This window comes from Macaca fascicularis, chromosome 17 (genome assembly GCF_037993035.2).
Source record: "Macaca fascicularis isolate 582-1 chromosome 17, T2T-MFA8v1.1".
In the NCBI taxonomy this organism is placed as follows: Eukaryota; Metazoa; Chordata; class Mammalia; order Primates; family Cercopithecidae; genus Macaca; species Macaca fascicularis.
In genome coordinates this window covers 90,273,512-90,298,270 of record NC_088391.1, presented here as the reverse complement: position 1 = coordinate 90,298,270, position 24,759 = coordinate 90,273,512, and the positions used below count along the sequence as shown (strand labels likewise).

Here is a 24,759-nt window from a genome sequence, read left to right as displayed (position 1 = left end):
GGGAATGCCTGTGTCAATGCTTTTGTGTCAATATTTGCAGGAAGCAAGAGTGCGTGAGCTACGCGAACCCCAGTAAGACAGAAAACATGGCCAAGCGTGAAAAGGTAGACGTGTGTGTGTGTGTGTGTGTGTGTGTGTGTGTGTGTGTGAGAGACTGTCCAGAAGGTGGTGATGGAGGGAGAGTGGCCTGGCAGTTGCATGACAAGGATGGAGAATCACGGGCCACCACTGCAAAGGTGAGGTCTTGGCAGCTGCGAGGAACTGGGAAAGAGGCTCAAAGAACTAAAGAGAACAAACCAAGCCTGTAGTTGTCTCCCAGCTCTGCCACTACTTAGGTCCTCAATCCTCTACTCTGTAAACAACCGACACAGAGGGTCACTAAGGTGCCCGTGGGCAGGACAAAGGTCTCCAAAATACAATCTCATTCCCAAGGGAATCCTGATCAGCAAACACTCAAGAACAGCTGGCAGGTGTGAACTGAGGCCTCTAATTAGCTACTTGCAAAGGGGCTATTTGTTGCCCCCCAGTCTCCAAGGGAGACCTTTGCTGTGGTTTGGTTTTACTTGGCTAGGTGCTGTTTGAAGGGGTGGCATGCAGGAGGGGTGTATTTTTGGTTGTTCTCTGCCTGTGCCCCTTTGCACGGGGAACACGGAGAGTGGGTTTTGGTTTGCCTCAGAGGTCAGACCCGCATGGCTTTGCTCAGCCCTCTCAGGTGATGAATGAGGCCTGGTTAGTGAACGAGGTCAGGGACATATCCACCACCGTCAATCGTTCCTTTCAACCTGAGGTGGCGCAACTCAGATTCAAGGAGGGGCTTGTGTGTGGGACCAGCGGGGCTCCAAGAAAGTCACCTTGACCCCATTTCTGAGCAGCTCAGTGGCCCCAGGCAGCCTCAGTGAGACCCAGCTTCCAGGTTTCCACAGGTAATGCTACTGACCTGGGGTGTTCTGTGGGCAGTGCTACTTACAGGAACAAAAGCGCTTCACTCACTTCAAACAAGCACTCAGTCTTCTGAAGAAAGACGAGCAGTGCGGAGGATTTGGTTGACTGGTAAATGCATAGCCTGGAACAAGGCTTTACTTGTACAAGTCTGACAGAAAAATACTGAAGAGTAAAACACATTAAAAACTTTATTGTAAGTATCAACATCTAAATTTGCATCAATTTGATACATCGTTGCTCATTTTGCAGAACATAACAGTTGCACATTGCAAGAGTCAACTTGCTTGGGGTCTTTTCATGCTCAGGGCGGTCCACCCCTGCCTTCCCTCTCCCCGACCTGCATCCCGTCCTCCACAGTCTGCCCTGCCTCCTGCCGCCACAGGTTCAAGACCTAAGCCCTGAGGAGAACCTGCTGCCAGAGGGGCTGACTGGCTACAAGCCGAGAGGGCCAGGCAGCTAGCCCTGCCACAGGGACGGGGCAGGCAAGGGATCGTTCCTCCTCTTCCCGGGCTGAGCCCGTGCCAGGCCAGCCACAGAGTGCCCTAGTCAGCCCATGTGGCTCCAGAGAGCCTGCTGTTCTTCTCCATCCCATTTCACCCGCAGCCTAGTGGCTAACTCTGGATATTCTGAGCAAAATTAACCCAAGTTTCATGGAGAACTCCAGAACCTTGAACCAGTGCATGGTTATCACCATTCTTTGTTACTAGATATAGGAGAAGGTACTGCGGAGTCCCCTGGCCTGGAACAGCTCGGGGGAGGATTCAGCTCCCCGTTTCTCCCTCACTCCCAAGAGATTTGAAAACAAGTTTGAGAGAAGAAACAGTAACTGAAAAAGTCAATGAAGAAGGATCTGACATGTCCTTTATGAAATAACATCACCCTCTCCCCATCACAACGCAGGAGATGACACGTTACAGTAAGAGGGTTACGGCAATTCCCCATCTGGAGTGCCATTCAACTGCCTGCAGAAATCTTCCATTTTAATGCATTTTAAACCCATTCAAAACGAGTGATGACTCTCCAACCTAGGGAAAATGCCCAATAAAAAATATAGGTAGAAAATACATGCTAATGTAATGGCAAACTTATTTCCATACTATAATGGCAACAGTCTTGGGGTTGAAGGCAGGGGTGTGGTGGAACCTCCCTCTTCCCACAAGAACATCAGCACCAGAGATGCTCGGTCCCCGGGCTGATCTGATGGTGGGGACCACGCACTGTCACTCGGCGGCCGGTCCGGTCCCAGTGTTGGCCTGGGACCATCAGTGTTGCAGCAGGAAGTTGGTGGCGACATTGAGGTCATTGTTTGAAGCTCTCAGGGCTTCCAAAGCATCACCTCTGGAAAATCCCATCTCCATGAGCCGGGCGACCTGCAGGCAGAGAAAACCCAGAAACCTGAGGGCGCTGACGACACTGCTGCTTATCCCTGGGCCCCAAATGTTCCTCACGTGAGCCATGTGGCAAAGGTCAAAACTGTTTACAAACAAACCATTTTCATTTCAATATGGAATCTGATACTTAAAAGTTACACCAGGTACAAATTTTTCAATGTTTACTAGGGGTAGCTGATACATATGCATTCTCGCATGTAACCCTCAGTCTACAGACGAAGACATAGGGTTCCTGAGGGTCAAGTGGCCTAGTGGGACCAGGCCTTGGGAGCAGGTCAGCATGAGCTGCCCGGGCTCACTGCCAGGCCACACACCTCAGCGTCAAATGTGATTCCCTATGACGGTGACACACGCTCAGCCCTGGCATCACACTCCTGGCGCCACTGCCACAGAACTGCCTGCCTTTGGGTGCTTGGACTACTTTTAACAGCTGTCCCGTTCGCAGCCTGGGGCTTACACAGGCAGCAAAGGGGGGCTGAGCCTGGGGCAGCAACCGAGGGAAGGAGGTAGCGAAAGCCACCAGAAGCAGAGAGGAGCAGGCGTGCATTGTTTTTGACCACAAATCCTGATTCTGTGCATATGGAGATTTCCTGTACTTTTCTCTACAGGCAGTCTCCAGTATCGAAATCGGCAGTGTTACTAAAGCTTATTTGCAACCTTTTTTCCCAATTAAGAATGTATTACAAAAATATTCATGGCCCCAGATTGCCACAGGAATACTTTTTTTGTACTTATATTAAACTGCACTTGCAATAACATCTCGTAAAAGTCAACAGTCTTGTACATGTTGAGTTTTTCAGTCACTTGCGCATTAAAGAGGCTTTTGTGGGTTCACCTGAGGACTTAGAGTTTCCAATTTTTTTTCCGAAAGAGAGCGAGCTACTTGGTGTTACATGGTGGAAAGAGAAGGGGCCCAGTATTGCCACCCCTCCCCCTGCTCAGGGTACTTGGGGTGTGTGAGTGGGGACTATGGCATGGGGTGGCTGGAGGACTGGACGGGCATGTGGCTCCAGAAAGCCTGCTGTTCTTCCTTTCCATCCCATTTCACCCGCAGCCTAGTGGCTAACTCTGGATATTCTGAGCAAAATTAACCCAAGGACCCAGCAAGGTGAGGAAGAAGGTGCAGACAGGAGAGAGGCAGGTCGGGGAGGGAACCCCCCAGTGACCACGCAGGCCCAGACACCCAGACGCCTCCTCCCCCAAAAGCCTTAGGGAAGAGCTGAGGGCAAACAGGGACACACAGTGGACACTGCTCAGAAGCTGGAGTCCAGCCAGGGCTTTTCCAAACGGGGGCTGCTGCCCATGTCATGGGACCATTCAGTGGGTGAGGACTAGGCTTACAAACGCACGCACTGAGTGTGCTTCTTCCTGGAACGTTGCTTTCAACCCTTAGCACAGGGACAGACGCACAGCCCTGGCTAGGAAGCTAAGAAGGGCTGCTAGGTGTCCTCTACACGCCTTGTGGTGGGGAGGGGTGTCCCGGGGCAGCAAGAAGCCCAGCACCTGGGACACTACGGTACCCTGAGGTGACTCACGCTCAGCTGCCCGGGGCTGGTGGGCAGCGCACAGCGAAGCCAGAAACCTTCTAGTTTGTTTTCCCGCCAGAGGAGAGAGTGGTATAGATAACAAAACAATAGATAACAAAACTAGAATTGAAAAGAATTGATTTTGGTTGGCTGAAAAATGATCAGATGGAATTTAACAGAAATATGTACAGTCCTAGACTTAAAAGGTCAGGTAGGATTTGAGAGACCTGACTCGAGAGCATTTTATGTGAAAATTCGTGAGTGCTTTCAGCAGGCCCAGCTTAACTGGCCACACCAGTGATGCAGCTCCTTACACAAGAGCGTGCACAGACACACACACACATGCACACTCCTAATGCATCATATGCACATCAGCTGTGGCTGAGTGCCCTGGCCTTGCTGCCAGGTGGCTGAGAATGCTGCCACCCTGGCGTTCTGCCTCTCACGAGCTGCCATTCGCACAACGCCACAGCTCTTGATTTTGCCCTTTGAAGTAACCGAGAACAACCCTATTCTCTTTTCCTACATAAAGCGCTTTGCGGGTGTGACAGCCCTCTCCTTCCTCCCTCAACCACTGGCTTTTCTCGGCCCCCACCCTGGCCTGTGGGCACCGCAGCTTGTTCTGCCTGTTGCCGTCTCTGCCCTCTGCCCTGATCCTGCTGACTCCTCTTCCCCTGGTGAGTCTTGGGGCCCCTGCCCTTTCCCATGTCTCCCAGACTAGAAGGCTCCCAGAGTGAAGTCCTCATGGCCCCACTGCCTTCTGTCCTGGGCTCCCTGCAGCTGTGTGTGTGGGGCGATAGCTTCTCCCCACCGCTGTGAACTCCCAGTATGAGGGCCGTGGCTGCCTTTGCTCATTCCTGTGTTTCAGGATCCAGTTCCTTTCAGCCCAGTCCCCTCGCATTTGTGCACACCATCTCAGAACACCGTGCCCAGAACTGAGTGTGACACCATGGGTGTGGTCTCACTGGGGCAATGAGCAGTGAGGCTGCTGCCCTCTGACAGTCTGGGCCCTTAGCTTCAATGAGAGCAGAGGAATGCATGAGGAGTGTGCATGTGTGTGTGTGTCTGTGCACGCTCTTGTGTAAGGAGCTGCATCACTGGTGTGGCCAGTTAAGCTGGGCCTGCTGAAAGCACTCAGGAATTTTCACATAAAATGCTCTCGAGTCAGGTCTCTCAAATCCTACCTGACCTTTTAAGTCTAGGACTGTACATATTTCTGTTAAATTCCATCTGATCATTTTCCAGCCAACCAAAATCAATTCTTTTCAATTCTAGTTTTGTTATCTGCTGTTAATCATCTCCCTCAAACTTGCATCATGCCTAAATTTGATTAGTAAACCTCTACAACTTCGTTCAAGTTATTATTGATGAAAATGTCAAACAGGTCAGGTCAAAGAGTCCAGAACTCTGTGTTCAAGGGGTTAATGAACATTTTAAATCAGTTTCAAACCCACTTTATTGCGCTATCATTATCCATTCTGCATGTCACCAACGTCTCTCATAAGCTGATGAGATGTTGTCAAAGGTCTTGGTGACATCTTGCCAACGGCATTGGTTTGGTGTCCTAGGCCACAGCTGTCTTTTCAACGTTCACAAATCATCTATTTGATAATAATCTGTTCTGGCTTTTGCCAGACGTGAAACTTCAATTCTGCCATTCGGTTCTCAGAATTCACACTTTCCTTTTCCTTAGGAACATTTTCAAGCCAAGTGCTTTCTCAAGCCTCCATCAGGTCGTGCAGGGAGAGGGGCTGGAGGACTCAGGTTGGATATGTATCACGTGGAAGGAAAACTCTCTCTGATCAAGGTGGTCTTTCCAATCTCGGGTTGAAATAACCTGTATGATGTTTCCTCCAGTTACTTCCAGTTAAGGACCACTGTCATTGGTGGAGGTAACTCAGGCCAAATGGGAGGTGGCCTGCCTTCCTTCCACCTGTTATCCACCACCATGATGCCATGGCTCCCAAACAACTTGGCCACTCTTAATGACATTTATTTAAATGGCTTGGAAAAGCTACTTTTACTACTACCTGTAGTACTTCAAGCACAGCTGAGGACTGGCTGCTTCTCTGCACCCAGTCAGCAGAAACAAATCCATCTGCTGTCCACACTCAGCAATTTGGAGATTTGGCAAATCACGATTCATAATCTGGACTGATGAAGTGTGACCTTAGGCCACAGCTCCACCTGGCACTTGAGCTCTCCCTCCACTGATGATGCATTTGGTTTGGAATCCAGAGGATGGGCAGGCTGCACACAGGCCACCAAGACAGGGCAGCAGCACGGACTGCACGCAGGCCCTGCCCTGGAGAGGGAAGAAGACCTTAGGTCTGGGATGGCTGGGCTGGGTTGTAAGTCATGTAGGTGACATCCTAGAGTAAGAACAAAAGTTTTCCATGTGCACAAGACTTCCTTCTGAGTTTATTCTCTCTCAGACATGAACAACATGTGCCGTGGTGCTGGTTTTGTTTTGTTTTGTTTTGTTTTTTTTTTTTTTTTTTGAGACAGAGTCTCGCTCTGTCGCCCAGGCTGGAGTGCAGTGGCGCGATCTCGGCTCACTGCAAGCTCCGCCTCCCGGGTTCACGCCATTCTCCTGCCTCAGCCTCCTGAGTAGCTGGGACTACAGGCGCCCGCCACCGCGCCCGGCTAATTTTTTGTATTTTTAGTAGAAACGGGGTTTCACCGTGGTCTCGATCTCCTGACCTTGTGATCCGCCCGCCTCGGCCTCCCAAAGTGCTGGGATTACAGGCGTGAGCCACCGCGCCCGGCATGTGGTGCTGGTTTTGACAACTAAGACTGGCTTTTCACAACTCTTGGCAGAAGAGAGTGTCTGCTGTCACAAGCTTGCAGCAGGTTTGCTCTTCATCCTCTGAGGGGTGGATCATGCTCCTTTAGCCAAAGCTGGCTTCAGAGCTTTATGCAATTTTTATGGGTGAGAAGACAAGTGTGATAGGAGAACTTTCATTGCCCACTGACCTGTATTTTCACCAGATTAAAAACAACTGCTAAGTAGCAATAATGTTAGCACAGTTCTTTAAAAAGAATAAACAATTATGCTAAGAAATGATACCTGAAAGTGTCCTGTAGTGTCCAAAACGAAACATTCATGGCAAACTGAAATTGCATGCTTCGGCTTGGGTATGCGATGACAACCAGCCAGCAAGGACGACGAGGGTCAGGGGATAGGTGTTCCGATGGGTGCTTACCCAATACTCCCCAGTGGAGGGGTGCGGTGCAGTGCTCACAGCCCTGCAAGTTAGCCAAGTGGTCCCTGCTGTCCTTTCTCTATGTAGTTTCAGTGGTTCACAATATAGACAGTAAGAACTAGAGCAAAAACTAGCAACACAAGAACAGTTGTCTATAGGCCTCTTTGGCGGACACTATTACTGCTGTGGCTCTTACTATTCATCTGCCTGGAGAAGCCCAGCACACCCAATCCCCGCCCATCTCATTACAGTCTCTCCTGGGAAAGCTTATTTAGCATGTGAAGCATCAACTCCTGTGCTCAAATTACAGAAAGATGAAATCGAGGCCTGTGCAGATGTGCAGTCAGGTAAGCAAAACACAAGTTAAGCATTCCTAATCTGAAAATCCAAAATCGAAAATGCTCCAGAATTTGAAACTTTTTGAGTACCAACATGGCAGTACAAATGGAAAAAGTTCCACACCTGACCGCATGTGATGGGCCACAGTCAAAATGCAGGCCACCACACGTAGTTTATTCAGTGTCTCCAAGGGAAAAGAGACCCTCTCACCCTCCTGCAGCTGTGACGTGCCTTTTCTGCACATGCCCTGATTCCCCCACACAAGCACATGCCAGTGGGCACGCTTCCCACAATGCCCTGCATGGGGCCAAATCCCACGTGCATCACTCACTGTGTCTTTTTGCTTACTTTCTGCTCTGTGTTATAAAAATGTTGTTAAAATATCTAAAAGGCCTGCAGATACCCTTCTGGGTAACAGTGATAAGAAAAGATTTCTATGCTATAGATAGTCAAGCTGTTGGAGAAAGTGGAGAGCAGTGTGAGTGTAAAATGTCTTACAGGAGAGTATGGAGTTGGAGTGACCACCATAGGACCTAAAGAAACAGAAGGATAAACTGTTGAAGTTCTATGCTAAAAGTGGTAAACAGAAATTAATGAAAAATAGAGGAACACTGCATAAAGCTAAAAATGAAGATCCTGATCATGTACCGAGGATGATTCCCTTGGTGTTGCAGCGAACACCTGCCACTTAATGCTATGTGGGTCAGGAAACAAGCAAGGATCTATCAGGATGAACCGAAAACGAAAGGGAACTATGAATATTCAACATGTTGGCTGCAGAAATTTAAGAAAAAACATGAAACTAAATTTTTTAATGTGGTGATAAAGCATCATGAAGCAGCAGAGAAATTCACTGTTGAGTTTGCCGAGGTCACTGCTGACGAAAATCTGATGCCAGAACAAGTCTATAATGCTGATGGAATCACTGCTTTGGTTTATTGTTCCAGAAGGACACAAACTACAGGTGATGCGACAGCCCCCCAGGAACTGAAGACATCAAGGGCAGAACAAATCTGCTGGGATGCGCTAGCACAGAGGCATGCATAAGCGTAAACTTGCATGACAGGCAAAAGCTTGTGTCCTTGCTGTTTTCAAGGAGTGAATTTCTTACCAGACCATCATTATGCTAACAAAAAGGCATGTTTAACTAGGGGTATCTTTTCTGATTGGTCTCACAAACATTTTGGACCTGTGGCTTGTGCTCAGTGGAGGGAAGCTGGGCTGGATGATGACTGAAATATTTTGTTATTCCTTGACAACTTTTCCGTTCATCCTCCAGCTGAAATGCTCATCAAAAATAATGTTTATGCCATGTACTTTTCCCCAAATGTGACTTCATTCATTCAGCCTTGTGGCCAAGGTATTGTTAGATCAATGAAAGATAAATATAAAAGTATCTTCTTGAACAACATGCTAGCAGCAATGAATGGGTACGAAGATTTTCAAGAGGTGTTTAGCGTGAAGGATGCCATACATGCTGTTGCCAATGCATGCAACACAGTGACTCAAAACACAGCTATGCAAGCCTGGCACAATCTCTGGCCTCTGCTATGTTCAGTGATGATGATGAACGAGGTGGTGACTTTGAAGGATTCCACATGTCAAGTGAGGATAAAATGATGTCTGACCTCCAAACAGGTAAAAAATATACCTTTGGAGTCTGTCAGTAAGCTGGAAGAAGTGGATGTTGAAGTTTTATTTTTGAGACACAGTCTCAGTGGGTCACCCAGGTTAGAGTGCAGTGGCGCGGTATTGGCTCACTGCAACCTCCACCTCCTGGGTTCAAGCCATTCTCCTGCTTCAGCCTCCCAAGTAGCTGGGACTACAGGCATGCACCACCACGACCACTAATTTCTGTGTTTTTGTGTTTCACTATGTTGGCCAGGCTGGTCTTGAACTCTTGACCTCAAGTGATCTGCCCACCTCGGCCTCCCAACATGCTGGAATTACAGGCGTGAGCCAGACATTGAAGTTTTTAACATCAATAAGGGGGCTCCAGCTGTTCATCAATTGACCCATGGTGAAATAGCTGAGATGGTTGAGTCAAGGTGATTGTGACAACAGTGATGATGGAGATGATGTTAACACTGCAGAAAAAGTGTCTACAGACGACATGGTGAAAATGTGTGATGGGCTCACTGAAGGACTAGAGCAGCATGCATTCTGGATAAGGGGTACTCAATTGTAGGGAAAGAAAACCAGGTTCATGTTTCCGTGAAATAAAAATGCAGGGGAGACTGTATGCTGTCTCAGGTCTGCCTCCAGCGCCGGGTGGCAGGGGGACCCCAGCTCTGGAGTTGGCCCCGTGTGACCACATGCAGGGGACCAGGCTCTGGCTCTCTGTTTCCTCGCAGTTTGGGAGATGAGAGGGATGCATGTGAGAAGCCCAGAACAGTGATGGGCACATGACAAGCCCTCAATAAACATGACCTCTCAGGACCACTATTATCCTATGGAGGACAGCGGGGTCAGGTGTGTGGTGTGCCCTAGTGAAGTCAAAAAGACAGGAGCAATCTTTTTAAATGGTGAGCATAACATTCTAACAAAAAGCCTGTGTTGTTCTAGTGACTCCTGGAAACACTTTATGTATTTATAAAGTTTAGCAAATACACACCTCTGATGACTATATAAATAATGGTATTTATAGATGGTCAGCCCATCTCTCTCCCTATCGAAAGCATCATATTTTAGCCACAACACACATTAACTCACATTGAAACCCTGAACTATTTCATTTTCTCTGCAGGCTGCTTCCTGTCTTTGTAGTTCAGCTACTGGGATGAGAAGCATCAGAACTCACCACGAGCACCTGATCCGATCTAACATCCACAGGAAGAGAAAGTTTCAATGTAAAATCTCCTGATGTCAAGTTGTTCAAGTACAGGAATGAGTATTTACAGACGGTCTCCTCTGCTCTAAGGACTGGCACTAGGTACTTGCATGAGTTGGGTACTGGGTTAGGGCCTTGCATGGATCTGGTCTCCCTCACAGATGGTGAGCTCCCTGAGGGCGGGCACCAGGTCTGGCTTGCTACCTCCCAACACAGAGCCTGACACACCCGTGCCCAGCACCGGTTAGAGAAGGCTGAACGTGAAGATCAAAAGTGACCAATAAACATGTGGAGGACAAAATGAGAATGCTGGGAGGACACTGAGACTCTGGAAAAGACCGTGCTAGGACAGACTCATGTTCTGGCGTGAGTGGAGGCAATGGCGAGGCGAGGCGTGCGCAGCATGCTGCAACTCCGTCAGCCTTGGCTTGATGGGCTTGCAGTCATTGGTCTGGAAAATTTTAAAAATGTCCCAAAGAAATTTTCTAAAACGGCATTCTTTCAACATTCCCTCTCCATCGCAGAGCACAGTCAGTACCTTCCTCCTGCTCAGACATCACAGGAAGTTTCTGCCTAAAAATCCTCACCACAAAATATCAGATTAGAGTGCAGCTTGGTTTCTAGCCCCCAAATCAAAATGATTCCTTCCTCTAACCTCATTGAGAAGCCAGCTCTAGTTGGGTTCACCTCCAGCATGCTATGCTTTCCTGTCTTCCACATCTACTTATTTCTTATTTCTAGACACTAACATTCCCCAAATGTAACATCCAGAGCCTGCTTTCTGTGACAGGAAACCTGACTTCCAGAGGTGAGGAGCAGAGATAAGGCCACTCAGAGGACACCAGGGAGTGGCTGGTGCTGCAGCAACAGCAAACTCCAGCTCTGCCCTCACGCGGATGAAGACCTGCTCTGGAGGTGTCCAGGGTGCCCCACCAGAGCCCCCACAAGGATGAAGACCCACTTGGAGGTGTCCAGGGTGCCCCAATGGAGCAAGGCGTGACTCCATCAGCTGCCTTTCGTCACAAGCTCCTGAACCACAGGCGTCAGCAGCCCTCCCTCCACCAGCCCTGGTGTGACGCTTCCGCATGGCTGGCTGACCAAGGCAGACGAGCGTGACAGAAATAGGCGTTGCCACAAGAGCACTGTCACCGTCACCTGACAGTATTCCAAAGGAGCAAGATGGAATCCATTCCCCTATAACGTGCTTTTCAGAGAACTCACTGAATGAGGAAAACACCCTAGAGATGGAAATAAATCTGTACCAGTTTCTCTTTCCTTATTTTTTATTTTTAAACATCTTCTATGATTGGGATGTGTGTCCCTACTACCTCAAGATAATTCTCATTTAAGAAAATGCCAGCCTGGGCGACCCTTGTCTCTACCAAAAAAAAAAAAAATTAGCTGGGCATGGTGGCATGTGCCTGTAGTCCCAGCTACCCAGGAGGCGGGGTTGGGAGGATGGCGTGAACCCAGGAGGTTGAGGGTGCAGTGAGCAGTGAGCCATGTAGTACCACTGCACTCCAGCTTGGGATACAGAGCAAGACCATGTCTCAAAAAAAAAAAAAAAAAAAAGAGAAAAGAAAATAAATGAAATCCCACTTTGGTATTTTACTTGCAATTCAACTCCTCTTTGACATAAGTAAAATAGGACATTCATTCCAATGAGATTTCTAGCAACTCCCCTCAGTGAAATACTCCTCTTGGTTTATTCAAACTAGAGTGTGGTTTTCTTTAACTTCCCTTTTAGCTAAGCGCGTCAAAAACAAATGTTTTTTTGGGTTTTTACTTCCCATATTCTGACGCTTGCAAAAAGTGATGCCCACCTGAAGACGGTCCCCACCCGATCCTGAGCTCACACTGGGTGCAGGGTAGCACGCACACCCTGTTGAGGGAGCCCAGATGTGCTGGGCCTGCCTCACCCACTGCTGTCATAGCAACTGGCACCGGTTACCAGTCGGCACCAGCCGCCCACCCCTACGTGGACGCAGGGTCGAGACCCTTGCAAGGCAGTGAAGCCCCCACTCCCTTTCCCCATCTGACCACTCTCTTCCTTGGGAGAGCTGCAGAACCCCCTCCTTTCACATCTCTTGGCTGAACTCAGGTTTCTGGTTATTATATACCCCTGCCAGGGCTCTGGGCTGCTTTGAGACCAAGTGTGTCTAGGGCCTCGTCAGGGTCTGGTATGGAGCAGGTCTTCAGTGAAGGCTGGCCGAGCTCCTTTGTGTACATCTCTCAGAGCACCCAGCAGAATGAGACACCCCACAAAAGTTGGTTGCTATTTGAGTACCACCTAGTATTTCATTGTAACACATCTAACTTTGGGATCTTGTTAGAAAACATTTTCAATCCACTAGAGTAAGCAGTGGGAAAACCTGGCATAATACCACTCTCTAGCACAGTTTTGACGTGAAAACAAGAGTTCTGAAAGGGAAGTTTACTGGCCACGCCTTCGTGTTCAACCCCTCTCCAACCGATGCTGGGGCATCTATGTGTATCAGGCTTTTCATAGGGTAGGAAACAAGGCAGACCTGGCCCCAGCCCTCAGGGAGCTCACTGTCCACAGGGAGACCAGACACCATGGGAGGCTAACCCAATACCCAATGTGCTGCCATGCTTGGCTACTCAGAGCAGAAGCACAAGTGTGTCTCGAAACCAATAAATATTAGATCCCTGCTTTCAGGAGGTGAATATTTTAGGAGTTTAGGTGGGTTTTCTAGAAATAGCGGTAAGGATTCCTGAGATGAGAAGAGAGGAGATAGCCTCATTAAGATTTAGATTCTCTAATACTAAATTCATTTTGCTATTTATCAGCTAAGAGTGAAAGCACCTTGTGGGTTTAAAGCCATTCTCTCTACTTGGGCTAATGGATATCTCAGAGACATAAACAGAATCCACACGACATGTCATGTGAATTAAACAAAAATTATGGGAGGCCATTGTTTTGAGCGCCAACAAACCAGAAGACCAAACTAAATGGAGTCACTCGTGCTAAATGCCACATAATCAAACTGAAACTTTAAGGAAGCAGGCAGATGCCAAAACAAAAAGACCTGCTTTTTCTAAAAATACGAGATCCCAGACTACAAGAGTCAGCATAATAAGGAACTCCCCTCTGCTTTAATCTTTAAAAAAAAAAAAGCAACCTGAAGTAACTCAATGTTAACCTATCAGTTATTTTTCTATTGTTCTGTTTCCTTCTTACAAAACGCACTGTTTCAGTACTGCCTGGCGGGAGCTCACATTCTGTTTTGTAGAATGGAGGCCGCACTAATTCGTAAGTTGCAAATAAGAGCCAAATAGATCTGTCACTAAATTTGCTGTAATTCTGTCATTTGACATGCATTACAAATGTATTATTAATATTAATACACCAAATGGTAACATCTCTTGTCTGGGCAGTTGCGCCATGTTTCCTGGGCCTGGATGGAGAAAATTATATGACTATAACCTGCCCCCTCCTCTGTGTCCAGTCCATCCTCTTGGGAAACCCAGTGATGGTGTTTCTTGTGCAAGATCCTGCATGGTTCCTTAGTGTCTAGAGCATAACCACATGCCACATATCAGACCCCTGGCGAGCCTGTCTGGCCTCCTTCCTGTCCAGCTTCTAGAATCCCAGGCAGTGCCCTGGCCCGCCAGTCCCCTCCACTCCAGCCCACCCATGCGTGGCTCCCCATCTCCAATGTACTTGTCCTCAGGCCCCTTCTCTGCAACACCACTGCCCTGACGGCCTTTCTCGGCCTCAGCAGCACCTGAACACTTCCACATGCTCTTTGTCCACCTGTCTCCCTGCCCTGGGCTCACAACTCCGCAGGGCAGGACATTCCGCCTTATCCATCTCAGTGTTTTCAGAACTTAGCACAGCGCTTAGCCCTGGTGCAGAGCAGACAGCTGGTCACTGTCGGCTAAAGGAAGGAAAGACATGAATGGGAGAGAAGCAGCTGAAATTTGCCCATCTTCCTTTTGTTAAGTCCCAGCTTCGGTCTAGTCTTATTTAACTTTCTTGTCTGATTTTACCTAACAGTCATTTTCTAAGCGTTGGGAGGGTTCAGAAGAGATACGCTTGATGAGTTTCCCCCCCTCCTTTTTTTTTTTTTTTTTTTTTTTTTTTGAGACAGAGTCTTGCTCTATCGCCCAGGCTGGAGTGCAGTGGCGCCATCTCGGCTCACTGCAAGCTCCGCCTCCCGGGTTCACGCCATTCTCCTGCCTCAGCCTCCTGAGTAGCTGGGACTACAGGCACCCGTCACCGCGCCCGGCTAATTTTGTTTTTTGTATTTTTAGTAGAGACGGGGTTTCACCATGTTAGCCAGGATGGTCTCGATCTCCTGACCTCGTGATCTGCCCGCCTCGACCTCCCAAAGTGCTGGGATTACAGGCATGAGCCACCACGCCCGACCTCCCTCTTTGGTTTTAAAAAAATCAGAAGAAAATATGAGAAAAATGTAATAATTTGTTAATTCTGAGTATGAGTTGTAGCAGTATAAAGATACCTGTTTAAAAAATAAGAACAATAAAAAAGAGAGAGGTGGAATAATGGATATACTACTTCTTCTTCTTCTTCTTCTCCTCCTCCTCCTCCTCCTCCTCTTCTTCTTATTATTATTTTGAGACAGAGTCTTGCTCTGTCACCCAGGCTGGAGTGCAGTGGCATGATCTCGGCTCACTGCAAGCTCTGCCTCTCGGGTTCAGGCCATTCTCCTGCCTCAGCCTCCCGAGTAGCTGGGACTACAGGCGCCCATCACCATGCCCGGCTATTTTTTATTTTTTTATTTTTCAGTAGGGACAGGATTTCACCGTGTTAGCCAAGATGGTCTCGATCTCCTGACCTTGTGATCCGCCCACCTTGGCCTCTCAAAGTGCTGCGATCACAGGCATGAGCCATCATGTCTGGCCTGGATATACTTATTTCTAAGATAGCAGATATTTGAGCACATTTGATTACTCAAAAGAGTTTTATCAAGTGGCCTTTGGTTTGGCATTTTTGCTATTGTTGTTGACAAACAGTTTTTATTTATCTTCTTCCTCCTCCTCCTCTTTCTTGCCTAGCTTTCTCTGGACAACCCTGGCAGGACCTTCTTGCCACCCATTTTCCCTTTAGACTCAGAGCTGGTGACACCGCCTGTCCTTCTCCAGCAGCTTCCCCACCTTGCTGTCCTAAGGCTGCTTCTCACAGTCACTGATTCCACAGCTCACCCAGCTTGTCTACACATCTCCAAAAGCAATCCCAGGGTCTATGGATTTGATGCTGGGGATTCTGAAGAGGACAGGCAGTGGTCTTTGGGGGGCATTAGGGGGGTCTTCTCCTCGCTTCCCTTAGCTGGTCCATAATCCTTCATTTTCCTCCCACAGCCTACTTTATCTACCTTTGTCCTTTCATCAAATTTAGACTTCTCTTTCCCCAGATGTTATTTTCAACTCTAAGAGCACTTGGAAAGTTCTGTGAAATTGGTAGGAACTTGTGGGGTTTTCTTCTGATCTTCCTCCCTGCACGCCTGCACAGGGAAGGCATGAGCAGACATCTCGCCCTGTGGTTTCCGGGGGTCGCTGTCGCCATCCTGACCATCTAGCTGGCAGGCCAGGCAGCACTGTGTGGCTTGGCACTCTCCAGCCTCGCACCGCCTGCCTGCACAGCAGCCTCTTTCTTGGGATATTCTTAAATGGGGCTGGGGTGGCATTTCTGAGGGGTGATGAATTGGCAGAGGTGCCGTGGGTTTACTCACCAAAAAGTGGGAGTGGATTCTGAAGAACTAAAAGTCTTGAATCTTAATAATGGCAAAAATAGCAAAAGTAGAAAAGGTGGCAAAAGATTTCTATGGCTATCAAACTATTATTGGATTTATTAAAGGATGCACATTCTTCTTAGAATCTTCTGCTTTCAAAGTACACGGTATACATTTCATGTCTACCAGGTTTTCTTGAACTCTCACTAAATTCCTAAAGTATTTGTTTACAGCAGGAAAAAACTCAATCATTTCTATTTTTCTTGGCTTAAAAAGTTACTGAGTTTCTCAATGCATTAAAATTACATGGCTCTGATATTTAAATGAAGAAAATACAAACATTCAACTGAAAAATTAAGCAAAAAAAAGCTTTTGTTAATTCAAGCTATCTTAACATGTTATTAACAAATATTTTAGACAGCGGTTAAACAAACTGGCCAAGAGATTATAAAATATAAATTTATAAACTTTTTTTGTAAGCATCTTGAGGGCAAGAACAGTATCATTTTTATCTTTTATAATCTCTATAGTACCCACCGCAAGAAACACCGAGAGCCTGCAGAATGAATAATGCCAGTAAGAACCTTGCGTCTTTAAGGCAACAATGGTTTATAACAGCTGTTTGCAGGATAATCAAGAAACATCAAAAACAAGATTTTGAAAATCAATGTATAAGAAAGTGTATGTTAAAAACAACCCCTCATGTTTTTACAACTTCTCATAACACAGCACAAGGAAGAAATTAAGTGCTGTTTTAAACTGATGTTGACAATATGTAACCTCGCTGTTGTCATTCTGGGATGATCAAGGAAAAATGACTCATTAAAAAAAAAAAAACCACCCTGAAGACTTCAATCACACACATACTCCTTTTTCTCTCTTTTTGACACTTTTTTTTTCTGAAGTGCCCAAACTGAGAAATATATCACCTTTAAATACCTCATCTTAACGGCTGCCCCATGAGGAATGTGACTCACTGCTGTATCAAGTAAACAGTAATATAACAGAATTTTGATACTTCTTTTCAGTGAATTTGACAGCAGTATCTTATTTTTTAAACATGTTATAGAAAGATTTTACACATGGCAGGTTATTGGACTTTTCTTATCCATGGGGATAACCTTAGTCTAGAAATTCTCTAGTGGACGTAGAAGAGGAAAACTGTGGCTCCATACTCCACCTGTTAATCCTGAAGAGCTGCTGAAACCATCAGTCCGAGTGGAGAAGCCGCAAGCGGGAGGGGTTGGATCAATTCAATGGGCACATGACAGTGGTTTCTCTGGAAAACACCTGTCACAGCCTAACCCAGAGGTGGCTATGAGATCCCTGCCCAGGGGCACCTTTTGAGTTTTGGAAAAAGTGAGGACAAAGTTTTGCCACAGAGGCAGGTGCCTGGCATTTGTTCACTCTGGGGACAGAGAATGGGGAGGCGATGGCCTGGATGGTGTGGTCAGCTGTGAAATGCTGATCTCAGTTTGTTTTGTTTGCTGAGAAGAAAAAACAATGGGCAGAAGGAAACTTCAAAGTGTTATGATGGCAACACTCTTAACTTTCTTTTATAGCTTTTTAAAAGGTTGTAGTTTGAAGTAATTTCAAACTTAGAAAAGTTCCAAGAATAGTACCAGGAACCCTTGATTCCTCCTGAACCAGATTCACCAACTGTTATTTTGCCATAGCCGCTTTCTCTTTCTGTCTCTGTCACACATACACACGATCACACACTATGTACTGACATGCACAGACATTATGCCTCAGCCATTTGAGAGCAGGTTGCACACATCATGGTGCTTTTTCCCTGCATATGTCAGTGTGTATTTTCTAAGAACAAGAATATTCTCTTTCCTAACCACAGTCGGTATGTACCAAGTCCTGGAAATGTAAAATTCATGTAATACCAATATCCAATCCATAGTCCAATTGATGAAACTGATCCTAAAATGGCCTTTCATCAGAAATTTTTTCTCCAGTATAAAATCCAGTCCAGGATCACATTTTCCATTTGGACAGCATGACTCCCTAGTCTCCTTTAATCTGCAACATCGTATTTCTGAAGAACATAGGCCAGGTATTTTATAGACTGTCCCTCAAATTAAGTTTATCTTATTTTCCTTTACAATCAAAGTTATGCATGTTGACTGTAACACATAACTGATATGTCCTTTTCAGGATATGAACATAATAATTCTTTGTTCCATAACTGGTGATGTTAATTTTGATAACTTGGTTAAGGTGGTGTCCAATTTCTCCTCTGTAGAATTACTGTTTTCCTTTATAATTAGTAAGTAACTTGTGGAGGGGTACTTTGAGAGTACAAGTGCTCCTCAACCTACGATGGGGTTAAGTCCCAATAAATCCACTGTAAGTTGAAAATATCGTAAGTCAAAATGCATTTAGTATACTTAACCTACTGAATATGACAGCTTAACCTAGCCTATCTTAAACATGCTCAGAACACTTAACATTACCCTACAGTTGGGCAAAATCAACTCTCACAAATCTAGAGTGTTGACTATCTCATGTAATTATTGAGTATTGTGCTGCAAGTGAAAAACAGAACGGTTCACAGTCGCTGCCCAACATCGCAAAAGAGTCTCGTACCATGTATCACTAGCCTGGGAAAAGAGCAAAACTCAAAATTTGATGTATGGCTTCTACTGAGTATGTATCACTTTTGCACCACTATAAAACTGAAAAATTGTTAAAGTTTGACCATTATAGGTCAGGGACCATCTATATAGAAATAGCCTAGTCTTCATATATTGATGATTTTTCCCTGAATGGATTTTTATTACAATGCTTGCAAATTTGTGATTTTCCAATACTATCATTCTTTGTATATTTATTACTTGACATTCCATTCAGGAAAAGCATTTCATTTTCTCCAGTGTACGTATTTATACAAATATTTATCTACTAATATCATTATAATGCATGAATTCTTACTATCCTTCATTTATTTTAATCCCCAAAGCTGATGCCCCAGATGTGACCAGCAGGATCCTGCAGCTGGCTCCAGTGTCTTCTGACATGCCCCCGCAGCGACTGATCACTTCCTTACTTTCCTGGCACACAATGATCCAGGGCTATCCTGTACGTTCCCTACCCCGGGCCTGGAATCCACCCTTTCCCTAAAGAGGCCTGGTTCCTTTTAGTGGGGAAGAGTGTTTAGAAACCAGATCTGGGCAGTAGGTGAGCCCATTGCTACCAGGAGGCCACTGCTTCTGAGCCCTCTCAGTCAGAGTGAGGGTATGTGTACACACACACACACACACACACACACACACACACACACTCATGAGTTTACAATGATAGTGATAATTCCTTCCCAACCCCACAGGGTTCTCCCTTGCCTTCCCCTGCTTTATATTTTTATTTTCCTTCTTCCACAATAAAATCAACCTAGTTCCTCATTTGCTCAAACCTATAATACAGCATAATTTTAGAATTGCTATACTCATACCCTTATGAAAACTAAACCTATGAAGAAATGTTTAAGATTTGTTTGTAGTTCTTTTTGTTTCTTCATTAGACTGAGGGTATATCAGGTTCAAAAGTTACTGAAAACCATTTCCCCTCATTCAATGTGATTATGTTATTCATTTGAAATGCAGTTAGATCATTTGTTTCTTTTCAGCTTTACATTTGTCCCTGTCTTTTGGTTTGCTTGCTGAATATGTAAAACATTAACACGACTCAAAACCATACAAAAATGAAACCATGCCAAAGGCACACTCCCTCCCCATCCTCCCACCTCCTTGTTCCTGATCCTTTATAGAGAACCAATCTCATTAATTTCTTGTATATATGAAGTGTAAGAGCATCTAAAACAAGCTACCATAATGCATTCCCACCCCCTACTCCCAACCAATAATGCCTTCCTCAAACTTGTAAGAACCACAGTAGCAAAAAAAGGCCCAAAGTCTCTATCATGGTGGCAGATGGACTGCTGTCACCATCTTTGTATTTACATGCTTGATTACTTTCAAGTCCTGTTGATCGAAACTGCTTCAACTCTGAAACATGGATTTAGAATGAGTACCAGCTATTACTGATGAATTACCTGTTCCTCGGAAACTTCTAGAGGAGGGGGCGCTGCTGGCTCAGACTGCCGACCACCCTGATAGTTTACATTTTGTCGCTGACGTAAAGGAGGAAAAAGACGATTCCAATTGATCATTCCTCCCTAAAAAGAGATCAACACACGGTTATCAGACACAGAAGGAGCAGAACCATCGTAATGCTTGGAAGAGCTTTCTCTCAATGCAGTTACATCTATAGACTGGGAATGTAGTGTCATATTGATCTGCTCCAGGCAAGCAGTTCGAATCCAAAAGTATCACAACATCCTTCAGTCAATAGCACAAAATTGGCACCTGCAGTAGGTGCTCAGGAGAAAAGAAAGTAATGGGCAGTGCAAAAGCTGTTTGTGCACGGTGGCTCTGGAAGGCAGTGAAAGACACATACAAACACTCCTAATTTCAGCCCGACTGTGACGCCACTGACTGCCCCAACTCCAGTGAACTCTTAGGAGCTCAGGGCTTTGCAGGGTGCAATAGAAAGGAAGACATGGAGAGGAGGCTAAATCACTGAGGGCAGCCAGATATCTGGTGTTTCCATCACGGCCCTTAAAATGCTTCCCCACTCTACCTTTCTTCTTCTTATGGCTGAAGTAAATCCTGAGTGTGCCCAGTGCAGGAAGACTGTAGACTGTGATAAAAACTCAGCAACAGGCTAGAGAGTATGAAGGGAAATCTGACAAACAGGGAAAAGGTGAGAAGTGAGGATCAGTAACCATCTCTCTGAGGGTGGTTCCACGGATCCTGAGGACCGACAGCAATGCCGTTCCTTGCTTAGTCTATGTCACCAACAAAAAAAGAAGCCACCATGGGAAGAAAAATGCATCACATGCTGCTTTTAAAAAATCCATGTTTCTAGCTATATGGCAATCTTTGAATTTATTAATTTAAATCTCTATTTCTAGAAGTCTTTTAGTCCTGACAAAATTATAGACTAAGTATCTGAAAATCTTCCTACTATAAAGACCTAAAAATGCTATTAATAAATAAATATTTCTATACACAGCTAAACATGAAAGAAGTAAGTGGAGTCGCCAGGCCTCAGGAACAAGCGGGCGTGGAAAGCAGAGCCGCACACAGTGAGCATCCTGGGAGATGGGGGAGCACAGGTCCTGCTCACCCAGAACCACACTGGGTTTTATCACTGTTTGGGTTCAGAAGATGCGGCCTTGGGTCTGAAAGAGGCAGCAATTTTGAGCTCAATTATCTGTCTAAAGATACAATCTTCAAATGGCAGCACCCTCAGCGACACAGATGAAAAAAATCAAACTAAAAAGCCTGTCTTCCCCCGGGAGGCAGCAGGAGTCTTGGTCCTCCCTGAGAATTAAGAACCACAGGCAAATTTGGGGTTCAAGTTATACTATACATATGTGGTCTCAGAACCCATCAAAAAGTTACATAAAATTGGTTTCGGGATGGAGATACCTAAGGAGCCAAGCAAAAGCAAACGTCAAACTACTGTGGAGAGAGATTCTCTTGCCTTGGGGTTACATGGGATTTATGGTTAAAGCTCCAGTGGGGAAAAACTCAGAATTTAAAACTACAAAATCCACAAGGAAATCACCAATGATGAGCAAGTCGGCACACACAACACAGAGGAGGACTGGGTCCCCAAGGACCTGAATATAGGAGGATCTGAAAATGACTACACACTTCAAAAAGACTAGGACGTCACAGGAGGACCTTAAAGAAAAGAATAAAGTATTACGAGAAAAAACAGCTATGAAAAAAAATTAGGGAAACAAAAGCCACTCTCACCTCTCACCTCTTCCCTGCAAAAGATAAATCTAAAATATAAACACGTACACAAGTTGATGTAAAGAGATGGAAAAAAATCAGAGAAACACTAATCAAAGAAAGCTGATGTTGCTACATTCATGCCAAATAAATAGACCTCAAAGGCAAAAAAGGGCAGTATTAGGGATAAAATCAATAGAATACATGAATATATTTATATATAACACAATGGCATCAAAACACAGAAAGCAAAAATAAATAGAATTACAAGAGAAGTGGAAGCATCCAGACATATATTTAATTTTCAGCATATAACTCAGTAACTGATAGATCAACCAGCCAAAAACTAATAATATAAAAAATAAATGACAAGTTTATTTCTAAATGGACATATATACCTTGCATTTAATATTTAGAGAATATACATTCTTTTCCATTACATGTAAAGTATTTACAAAGTAATTGTGCACTAGATCCTATATGAAATATTCACAAATACCAAATCATAAACATTACACAGATTATATTCTCACCACAATGCAGTTAAACTAGAAATCAATATCAAAATAATAACTATAACAAAAAACCCCACACATTTGGAAACCAAAAAAATCCTCATAATGGAAATTAGAAGATATCTCAGAATGAATAAAACAAAACTATTACCTACCTATCAAAGTTTATGGGATGTAATAAAGTGGTTCATGTAATTTTAAATATTGAGCTTAAATTAAAAAAAGAAAACTGAAAATTAAAGGGTTATGTATACCTAACTTAATAAGTTAGAGAAAGTAACAATAATCTAAAGAAACGAGAAAGAAGAAAGTAGAAAGTTGACAGCAAATGCCAGTAAAGTGGAAAACAAAGAAACAGAAGGAGTCACTAAAACTCACTGCTGGCTGTTACAAAGTCAAATAAAATAGGCAAACCTGGCAAGCTTGATGAAAAGACAGATGAAGGAGCACAAATAAACAGTATTAAGGATAATACAAGGGATATAATGGCAGATTTTTAAAAAATCACAAGAATACTTTATTCATACCAATAACTTTGATGAATGACAACTTTCTAGAAAAGTATAACTTATTAAAACTTATTCTAGAGAAAACAGACATTGGTAATTATCTTTGAAAATTGCTCAGGACCATCTACTTTAAGCTGAGCCACATGTGAGACTCAGCAATTCCACTCCTGGATAAAGAAATTCAAACACGTGTTCATCAGAAGACATGGATTGGAATGTTCTCAGCAGCATTATTCAAAGATAGGAACTACCCAAATGCCCATCAACTACAGAATGGGTAAGTTATGGTGTATTCACATACCGTAATCTAATAAAGCAGTTTGGATGAATGAACTATAATGACATGCAACAATATGGCTGAATCTCTCAAATGATGTTGAATAAAATAAACATAAAAAGTACATTTGTATGATTACTATTATTATATAGCATGTACTTTTCTGGATATGTCATACTTTAATGTAATTGAAATAGTACTTAAAATCTGCCCCCCAAAAACCTACAGGTGAAGTGTATGAAACCTTTAAGGACTCTTTATCTTATATAAACTGCTGTAGAGTACAGAAAAGGAAGGAGAATTTCCCACCTAATTTTTTGAGCCTAGCATAACATTGTTTCCAAAATAGACAAGGCCATTATGAGCAAGAAAAATTATACAATATATAGTTTATTTTTCTTGGGTAGATATACTAATCCTAAATAAAAATCAGCAAATTCAATCCAATAATGTTTAAAAAATAATTATCTAGTATGATGTGCTATACTAGGATTTATACTCAGAAATCTTAGAAAATCTAGCAACATAATCTACACATTAACAATTTGAAGGAGAAAAATCACTATCTCAATAGGTATGAAAACAATTTGACAAAATTCAGTACCCATTCACGAAGAGACAAAAATGCCTATTACCAATTCTCGCATTCAGCACAAGTTACAGCATAATGAGAACAAAAACCAAACCCAAACAAAAATCTCAGGTAAAGATAGAAAAAGAGAAACAAAACTCATTATTCAAATGATGACTGTCTACCTAGAAAATCCAAGAGTGTTTACAAATGTCTCTCAAAGCATGAGAACCAGAGAGTATAATTAAAAAGTAACATTCCCTCTATTGAAATCATTTAGAGAATGTACGTACAAAAAATTACTATTTATAAATAGCAATAAAAAATATCAGGTAGTTAAGAATAAAATCAAACAAAAGATCTGCAAGATCTCTAAGTAAATGGAAAGATTCAGCATGTTCCTGAATTGAGCCTGGTAACATGTAATCCTATAATCTATCCAGACACTGCCAACTCCAGTCTAGCAGACTGCTGGTTCACTTCCAATATCCATTTTCCCTCTTTGAAAAAAACAGTTTTGGTTTTCTTGGGTGTGTATGTATGTGTGACTTGCTACCTTTCTCAGTTTCCCGCCACATTGACTAGGTTCTGACAATGGTATATCAACAGAAAGGGAATATGGGCCGACCAGGAAGATCCTCAGAGGCAGGGGCTCGCCCTTCTTAGAGGATCAGGTGGAGTCCTGTGCTGAGCTTACAGCAGCAGCAAGGAGCCGGGGGCTGACACCTTTAGGACGCTGCCCCGCCAGCCTGGGCTGCCCACTGCTGGACTTCTGTACGAGATAGAAATAAACTACCTTGTTTAAGTTTCTGCTATTTTGTGTTATCTGTCATTTTGGAGTCAGACTCCTATTATTATTCCTATTCCCATAAATTATTCCTAACTGCTATATACTCAAAATTCAAAAGTATGCACGTGTGTATATTTAGGTGGGACTAGACTACTTGAAGTTAAAGCTCAAAACTAGGCATGACTATTTTGAAGAAGTATGATAAGAAAGGAGTTCTCTGCCAGTTATTAGGACTTAGTATTAGACTGCAGTGATTAAAGTCATGTGGTATTAGTGCAAGTTAGGCAAAAAGTCCAAACAGGAGACAGAGTCTAGGAATCAACAGTAAACACT

The 24,759-nt window shown here is 44.4% G+C and overlaps 1 protein-coding gene across 6 annotated transcripts in view; it reads right to left on the bottom strand.

Annotated features, from left to right (window-relative positions):
- Positions 1–1,112: 1,112 nt before the first annotated feature.
- Positions 1,113–24,759, bottom strand: part of UBAC2 (UBA domain containing 2) — a 189,865-nt gene continuing 166,218 nt past the window's right edge. For all 6 annotated transcript variants that reach the window (XM_065533434.1, XM_074021327.1, XM_045377316.3 and 3 more), the window contains 2 exons: positions 20,012–20,134; positions 1,113–2,312 (listed from right to left, as the gene is read on the bottom strand). In XM_065533434.1, coding sequence (XP_065389506.1) covers positions 2,205–2,312; positions 20,012–20,134 — 231 coding nt within the window. In that variant the 3' untranslated portion in view covers positions 1,113–2,204. The remainder of the gene's footprint in view (positions 2,313–20,011; positions 20,135–24,759) is intronic.